Below are 9,374 nucleotides of genomic sequence, written 5' to 3'. Positions count from 1 at the left end.
AGCAACATAAATGGCTAAATAATTAGCTTAAGAATCAATTAACCATTGGATGTACTGTATTTTGACATCCTTGTGGTCAAGGAGTGAAGCGCGGCTCTCAGTAAACAACGATAGGGTCTTTGCGGCCCACAATTCCTGGCAGCATCCACACTTGCGATCTGTATTGAACCGTACGCACAAAGAGATATAGAGTGAGAATCAGATTTTAACAATTTTATTTCATAAACAATAAATAAACATGGTTCACATACACAGTAAGGATAGAAAATGAGTCAATGACAATAAATAATATACTGTGTGTTTTCATACGCTCCTTGAGTTTAAGCTTCAAAGTGTCAGAAATGCTAAAGATCAGATTGTTGATTGACGATTTGTGCTACATGTGAATGGAGGAGCTTCTTAAAACTGCACCGCCGAGGTGTCTAAGAATGACATAATGAGCGTCTGGCTTTCTCAAGGAATGAAGTAACTGTCCTTGATGATACACATACAGTAGAAGTAAAATACTCTCGGCAAAGTAAAATGAGCAAATAGTTGAATTTGAAGTCCCTTACACGTTCCTGCTACATTTTTCTTCTTCCTTAATATTAATTTTCATTTAAACACATCAAGGAAAGTCATTAGGTTCTTGCAGAAAAAAAGAAGAAAAAAAAACAAAGAAGAAATTGTTAATATACTGAAAATACAATGTTTGGTCCATGGTGTAAATAGAGCTACAAAAAGATTCACATTTCTCACCCATCTTGGAACAGGCCTGTGGGTAGTTTGTGTTATATGTTGGAAGACCTTCACCCTTGGGGCTAGACTATCGATAATCGTCTCTAAATATTGTGCAAGACACCATTTGTGCAAAGAATATGTGCTCCTCTACTATAAAAGTTCGATGTACTTTTCGTTTTTTCGTCTTGTAGTCAGCTCGAGTTTTAGAAAAAGAGTTTTCTCACACAATGACACAACACGACGACAACACAAAATATAGGACGCCCTTGTTGTCGACCAATTAGAAACGTCTTCTGTTAAGAGTACACCAAAAATGCACACGTCACAAAAAGCCATTCACATATTTTTTCAGACAGGAAAAAAAAAAAATTACTTCACAGGCCGTTATGGACCGCTATGTGCCGACTGTGCGAAGTTACAAAGAGAACACTGTGTCCCGGTGCCTTTTAAAGAGCAGATGTCAATTTTTTTTTTTTCTTTTCTGTACAGCGATCCGTCCTGTTACTTCTCCATCTCCGCGGTAATCTTCCGACTCACCGGGAAAGCTAAGCTTGGCGAAGCGTCAGCGAAGGATGGTGAAGAAGTGCCGCGGCTGGACAACGCTTCACTGTATGCTGTGCCTGAGACAAACTGTGCAAACACTACTGCTACTGTACAGTGAGTGCGATATTAGTCCAGAGGCTGAGTGTGTAATACAAACATTGGCCAGGCAGTGATTGACGACAGGACTTCAATGACCCAAAAAAAACAAAAAAAAACAAAAAAAAAAACCTGCGAATTTCAGATTTTGCTCCCAGTCTACGTGATCATTAAAAGTCCTTTCTTCGTCGGTCAGAGACAAAAACCCAACGAGCTCTGCTCCCCGAAACGATCAGTGATTGGCTACAAAACAAATAAACATTGAATCCCTTCCTCCACTTCTAGCCTGACACAAATCGCAGTAGTCTGTGTATCCGGAGGGCTTTTTTTCCCCCTATTTCTCTGCTGTATAAATCAGTTGTTATGAGGTAACCAAGGAGTAGATCATACTGCAAAAGAAGACAAGAAAAAGGGGAGAAGAGTGTGAGTGAGTGAGTCATCTAAGGGTAACAGAATACAATTCTGAAATATTTAAATAATCTAAGGCTTGTTCTTTGAACCTTATTAATCCAAATCTCTTTTTCAAACCCAAAATGTCTGACAGAAGAACCGTTAACTGCAATGAAAATGAAAACTTACCTCAAACTTTTTGATCATTCTGGTAACAAAGTATGGTTTTGTACCATCTACCCGTGAATGTATCGCATTAAAAGACCAGTCGGTCAAAGAACTTAAACAACAGTACATACAGCAACAATCCTTCCTGGCATGTCAGTACTGTTTTTTTTTTAATTTTTTAAAAAGACTGACTGCAAAATAAATAAAGCAGCGGCCGATGAGCATCATGTAATGCAATGAGCGTGTGCGAGAAAAAAAAACAAAGAAAAAAGACTGTTGGAACACATTGATTGCATTGCAAATTGCATGAATGAATAAAAATCTGTAAATGAAACAAATGGTTGATTAGCAATCCCATTACAGACCACAGCAGCAAAGAGCAGAGAGAAACAAGAGAATACGTTTAACTGAGCGGCGTGTTTGTTATAAACCAAGTCACCTCCGAGACGCCTTAAAGACACAGGGATAAATAAATAAATAAATAACACCCCACATATATATAAATATATATAAATATATATGTGGGGTTTTATTTAGGGGAGTAAGACACGGGTGGAGTTTAAAGGTCAAAGGTCACACCTAGAAACACACTCAGTTGGTCAGTCGGTGCCATCATTGTGACCAGTGTAAAATAGTTGAAATGCATACAGTGGGGGAAAAAAAACATGTACAAATCTGATGGATTTAGCATTAGCATTTGTTAGCATCGTTGCCCAGATGGACCGCTTGTGGGGTCATCCGCCCCAGACATGCTCCTCTGACCCAGTAGGAAGGATAAATCCCGTGTAGGCCAGCTGTCTGTGTGTGTGTGTGAGGACATGCACTGCTTCATTATAAGTGGGTATACAGTATTATATGTTTTTGAGAAAATTGTACGTGTGTCCGTGATTCTGTGAGTGATGTTGACTGTAGGGCGAAGACGCAGGTATTTCTTGGGGTGTGTTTGGTGAGGGATCAGTGCCAGGAAAGAGGGGGAAAAACAATAACACAGTCCTATAATGCAGGTTAGAAGTCTGTTAACTTCCAAAATTCAGTGTTTATATTCAGCGTGATTATCATATCTAAATAGGCTACTAGGCTATTTTACTAAAAGTCTTATAATAATAACAATAATAATATGAACATTTTTTACAAAAGCAGTTTTGAAGGCTTACAATATGCATTGCTCTTGTTTTTATTCTAAAGGAATCCAGGGCCTAAGTGGTAAACATACGGCCCGAGGACCAAAATCAGCCCACTAGGGAGTTTAAACTGGCCCGCTTGACACATTTTAAAAATGAAAAAAAATGAACAAAAACTTCATGTTTGTGGTGTTTTATCAACCGATATTTCATTAAATATGAATATCTTCTAATACAGTTGCACTTATTTGAATGAAAACAAAGGGGAACAAACATGGACTTATTGTTATTTACTGCTAATTATGTTATGATTGTACTGGTCCGGCCCACTTCTAATAAGCGGGTCGGACCTTATAACATCTAATAAGGTTGTATGTTGCCCCTAAATCAAAATGAGTGCTAAAATGCTTTTATCATTTTCTACGCCATCTATTGGAGAAATGTGGGTACTGAAAAAAAAAGGCAGAAGTATAATGATAATATAAATAATTTATACAATTTGTAAAAGTTTGGAGGGCCAGATTAAAAAGCTGAACGGGCCACATCCGGCCCCCGGGCCATATTTTTGCCCATGCCTGTTAAAAGAACAATCAAAGAAAGGACTATTTAACGAAAAGAAAAGTGCGACATTTCTCTTAGGTATAAATATAAGTCACACAGTGCTAAAGCTAAACTGCCCAACTAATGTACTGGTGCAGTCTTAGGTTCTGAATTTTTAAAAAGAGGAACGACTGAAGGAAGTGAATGAGACGTCAACCTGCTTTATAGAGACAGCACAGTATACCTCACACCAGCTGCTGTCAGCCCACTTTAGAACACCAGATCAATCCAACAAGAGCTAGAGCAGGAAAGGATGGAGCGAGATGGAGAAGCACACAGTTAATATCACGATCACGAATGCTCTGTTTGTTGCTATAGACATCCTGTTTCTCAGACAAACAAACAAACAAACAACAACAACAACCCACTGTATAGTACTTTTTAAAAAGAACAAATGTAGTTCCCATACAATACTGTCACCATTTTAAGCCATATAAATATATCTTGGTCAGTGTGTTACCATAACAGTGTTATAATACTACATAGGTAAACCTTCAAAATAAAATCAGCTTTTTAAATGTGAATATTTTGCAGTCAGTTTGGACTTGCAAAACAAACCTCAATGTTTTATAGTTTAGGGAAAATAAGGTATTTCAAGATTAGGATTTTCTTTTTTTCTGTTATTTTAACAAGTTGAAGTGGAAAATATTAAGGATAAATTATTAAACAAACAGCAGTTCCTTCTTTTGAACAACACCTTCTGTTTATTTTTGCTTTATTTTTAACCCAATGAACTATTCTGCATAGTTTCTTTAACATTTAGTAAATAAGAATAAGAAGCCAGAACTCAACCACAGCTTCCGAGTATCATGGATTCAAACTGATCAGTATCAAATGACCCAGGTGGTCAGTTCCTGTCAACCATGATGTGAATGGATGGAATGGAAGCATAAATCAGCAAAGCATAAACCTGTTCCCTTCCGTTTTCTGTATCTCATGCCAGGAGGGAGCACGCTGTAGACCAGATGTTTAGAACCACAGCAGATAAACACTGCAGTTAAAACACCGGGACATGGTAGAAACACAAATGGTCACAGTTTGTTTCTTACTTTTACCTACTTGTGTAACGTTGTTGGGATAAACACCTGTGGCCTAACTAATCACGCAACTGTAGAGAGAACCAGGTCGCATGTGTCTAAAATGTTTAATTACACATATGAGAGCTCTACAGGAAACTCAAGCTATCCAGCTAGCGCGTCAGGATGACGAAAGTCAAGCCCCGGGACCAACTGCTCAGTTTTTGGTGAAAATAAAGTCAAGCCCCGGGACCAACTGCTCACTTTTTGGTGAAAATCTTGACAGGACTTGCTAGCAGGATAGGAAATTACAGTATGTTTTTAAGAAAAATGTTATGATATAAAGTATTATTTAAAGTAGGGGTCTTGAATGGATCACTTGCAAGCTACCATATTGTTTCCCAAAGACTGGGTCGCGACCGTCAGGTGGATCGCACGAGATTACTACTAGCTACCAGTAGCTCTCTACCCCGTTTCCAAGTAGCTCGGGGGAAAATGAGTCAAATAAACATTCGAAAACATAATTGGTCGCTCAGTTAGTCTGCTTAAATTTTTATCCAATCAAAATGAACAGTTGGCCCACCTTCCCGCCCCTTCCAAAACAAAATGTTCATTTGCCATTATGCTATCAATCAAAACTTGCACTGCTTTCAACACGGAACAGTCATTTCAGGAACAATATTAGCGATAACACCAAAAATACTAAGACATGACTCCAACAAGTTAGGTTATTTATATTTTGTCACTTTGTCACACCCTCAACACACCCCAGTAATGTATTATATTTTGTCACTTTGTCACACCCTCCACACACCCCAGTAACATAAAATAGAACTGATCCATTCATGTTACATGACAACTGACCAGAAGAGGGCAGTAACTCCATGTGTCCCTTAATGGTAGCAATAAAACTATTTAGGTGACATTGCGTCAAAATAAAGTAATTTTTGTTAATGGTAGCAATTAAACTATTTAGGTGACACTGCGTCAAAATAAAGTAATTTTTTATTTGTTATGACTAATATGATACAAAAATACATTTTAAAGTTATTAAATGGCCAGTTTTGGTCACTCAAAGTATCGATACTGGCACCCAAAATAAAAGTAATTGGTGTTGTATCGAATCAAAAATTCAAAAAAAAATTTTTTTTTTTGCCACTTACTACCATACAGTAGTACTCTTTAACACAATGAAGCTCTTTCTCAACCACTATCTTAGCATACAACAAAACAAAAACAAATGTGAGGATTGTACCTTTAAGTGTTTCCATTGATAAGACATATTAGAGGGATATTTCCAGGTTCCACACACTGCAGCACCCACATGACATGGAACGGGAATCCGGCGTGATTAATGAGAGCATTATTAGACATTAAGTGCATTTTCATCATGTAAAAAAAGAAGAACATTATTTGAAAGTAAAAAAAAAACACACACACTGGTACACGTCAGACACATGGTACGCATAATTTACACGTAGCCCTTTTAAAGACGCAGTAACGCTATCCTCCTCACACCGGCGTTCTAGCGGTGCTTGTCAATGAAGTAAAGAATCACATTCTCATAACATCACATGCATTAGCACTAGCTAACCCTAACGACTAGCCTAACGTACGTTTAGCACAGGAGGGAACTTGCATGTGATTGCCAGAGAAATGGTTACTTTATTCAGTGATTTGCACTCACATGGCAACATGTGAAAACTGCAAAGATAAAAAATCAAGTTAAGGGAAAAAACAGGATTAAATATTTAACAGTTTTTTTTTTTTTTTAAGTTTTCTATTTTTATTATTTTTACCATGTTCCCCCTGACATTTCTTTTATCATTCTCAAAAAGTAGCATCAGATAAAGTTAACATAAAATGAACTACCATATTTTCCGGGGGGTGTGCGGGCCCGACCCCCCAGCCGCTAGAGTACCCTCTAATGGCTGTCCGTCTGAAAATAACGAACATGAAAATTTTCAGTGGTTAGGAATGAGCAGATATTGGTACACAAGCCTAGAGTGCCCTCTAGTGGCTCTCAGTGTGAAAATAACAAATGTGAAATTATATATTTTAAGCCGCACCTGAGTATAAGTCGCAAACCCAGCTGAAGGATGAAAAAAAGTGCGACTTATAATCCGGAAAATACGGTAATTTTAATCAGATTAAATGTAATTATTTTACATGTAATCTAATCGTATTCCTCACAATGTGTCTTATACTTACCAGTAGAGATAGTAGAAGAAGGAGAGGACAAAGAAGGAAAGCTTGCACCACGCCTCCTTCAGACAGAACTTGAGCGTGTCCCCGTTCATCACAGATGCCGGGTCGTACAGGAGCTCCTTGGTGTCAGTGGGGGAATGAAAGTACCTGCCGCAGAGGGCAAAGACCACAAAGTGGGTAGTTGACCCGTTCCAGGGGGGGCCGCAGGCAGGTAGGGAAAAAAAATAGTTGGAGAAGGAGAGTGGAATCGAAAAAAAAAAAAGGTGGATTGATGAGTAAGGTTATCATGCAGCAGGGATGGTAAAAAGGACGGGGGGGGAAATAATCTTTTTATCCTGACTGTCAAGCTTTGTTTTTCGTTTGTTGTTAGAAATTCAGTGTTTTTTAGGTAAATAAATTCTGTACTTGTCCCAAGAAAATGACATTTTAATAACACAGTTGTGATGCATTGTTCAAACATTGTTGTATTTCCACATAAAATATATATACAGCTCTTAGGCAGTGGTACCAGGCTGTGGATCATTGGCCAAAAAGGAAAAATCTATTACATTATTATTTGTATTTTATCAATTCTAAGGGTAAAATATAGAAAAAAATTGGGAGAAAAATCTTTTTTTTTTGACAGATTTTGCCAATACAATTGTCAAAATTAAAATCCTTCGAGACCATCTTTAAAAAGAAAAAAAACAACATTTTTCTAGTCTAAATTGAAAGCTTGACAGATGACCAAATATGAAAGGTACAGGATAAAAGTCCAGTTGAGGTGTATGCATCTTGATGGGATAGTGACGCACTCTTTAGCTTATGGGTAAAAAAAAAAAAAAGTAACAGTCTGATTCTAACAAACAAAACAAAATGTTTTAAATTTTAGGAAATATATATATATATACACACATATATATATAGTATACACCATGGATTATAGTACTATAATCCATGGTGTATACTATATATATATATGTATATATATATATATAAAAATATATACATATATATATATAGTATACACCATGGATTATAGTACTTTAATATCTGTAGATGAACTCATTATTTAATAGAATTTCTTTCATTTTAGAGTTGGCCTTTTTAACTGCTGTTGGCTGCTGAGGAACAGAGAAAATCAATCAAGAGAAAAATCCATATTTGAGGACAAGATTATCTCTTTCCCATTNNNNCTTTTTAAAACAGAAAAAAAAAACGTCCCCGCTCACAGAAAAGTTATCTTTTACTGGTGAAGGAACAATATTTGGATATCTAGAGACAAATTTGACAGTAAAAACTGAAGATCGGTAATTAATCCTGCATGTGCCGTATCACCGAGACTTAGTTTTTCTACGTTTTCGACTTTTAGGAGTACTGCACAAGTCAGCCAGTTCAGGCAGGACAGAGGCTATTAGCTGGGACGGGGGCCTAAAAAACCTTATTTAAATTCATACTTCAAATTATACTATAAAATATACATACTTAAATCAATTTTAAATGCCACAGCCGGCAGGAAAATGTTTGACAGCGTTGAGAATAAATCGTTGGTTTTCTTTTACTTTCAATGCTTGAAAAATGCATCAAAAGTGAATACATGGAGGAAATGTATGCAGCGGCCAAAATACTTTTTCTGTATAATATTTTTTCTCTCGGTGAATATGATTCATGCATGTGTGGGAAAAAAAAAAAAAAAAACGTATGATGAATCACCACACGTTATTTTATTTTATTATTAAATTCTACATAGTTCCATTGTTCACATGCATGGGGGTGACTTGAGGGTGAGTTTCGATAAAAATACCCGGCACATACAACTGAAACTGAGCTGGTAAACACGCCGTTCATCGGCTAAGTGACTATGTTAAGCAACAGCAACGGGGAAATTAAATTTCACACATCAAATGCGTTCACGTTAATACAAATATGCACACTGGCACGACCCCGGTGTGGACACTTCTGGACACTAGGGGTCTCTGTCATCACAACATACACAGAACGTACACACACCTACACACTGTATTAATGATTAGGGATGTACGATACGAAATTTCTGCTGATAGCTGATATGCCGATATTGTCCAAACGCTAGATTTTTCGATTGCGATATTAACCGATACATGTAGCCATTTGGGTTAAAGACAGGACAGATTTCACTGAGTCACAACGACAATAATTCACTTTCACTTTAAAACTATTTTTAGGTCACATCATCTGGCTGAAACGCAGGCATTGTTACCGGGAAAAAAGCGATAACGATATCGATATTACATAATTAGGCTAATATCGGCCTATTATATCAGCTGGACGATATTATTGGTCATCCTTATTAATGATTCAAACCAACCAAAGCATTTTAAGGAACCTGCGATCATTGCTTTTTTGGAACATCTCCATTTTAACATATTTCAGACCATACGTGTTTTTAATAAACAACGAACAAAAGACTTTTAGCAAATATATTAGCACACACTTTTACCTCGATTAATCGAGATATCGTGATTTGTCGTGATTAGAGATGAATTGGATTAAA

General features: G+C 37.0%; 1 protein-coding gene across 7 annotated transcripts in view; it reads right to left on the bottom strand.

Annotated features, from left to right (window-relative positions):
• Positions 1-239: 239 nt before the first annotated feature.
• The window catches only part of cnih3 (cornichon family AMPA receptor auxiliary protein 3), a 55,850-nt gene continuing 46,715 nt past the window's right edge, over positions 240-9,374 (bottom strand). For 2 of the 7 annotated variants that reach the window (XM_025053678.1, XM_017030807.2), the window contains exons 5-7: positions 6,866-7,009; positions 5,910-5,965; positions 240-1,748 (exon numbers count right to left, since the gene is read on the bottom strand). In XM_025053678.1, the coding sequence (XP_024909446.1) occupies positions 5,938-5,965; positions 6,866-7,009 (172 nt within the window). In that variant the 3' untranslated portion in view covers positions 240-1,748; positions 5,910-5,937. Of the gene's footprint in view, positions 1,749-5,909; positions 5,966-6,865; positions 7,013-9,374 lie in introns of all 7 variants that reach the window. The other 5 variants (XM_025053676.1, XM_017030806.2, XM_025053679.1 and 2 more) reach the window with 3 other exon arrangements.

Source organism: Cynoglossus semilaevis, unplaced genomic scaffold (genome assembly GCF_000523025.1).
Source record: "Cynoglossus semilaevis isolate Cse_v1.0 unplaced genomic scaffold, Cse_v1.0 scaffold476, whole genome shotgun sequence".
NCBI lineage: Eukaryota > Metazoa > Chordata > Actinopteri > Pleuronectiformes > Cynoglossidae > Cynoglossus > Cynoglossus semilaevis.
The sequence above is the reverse complement of the archived record's forward strand: the minus strand, read 5'-3'. Positions and strand labels throughout refer to the sequence as shown.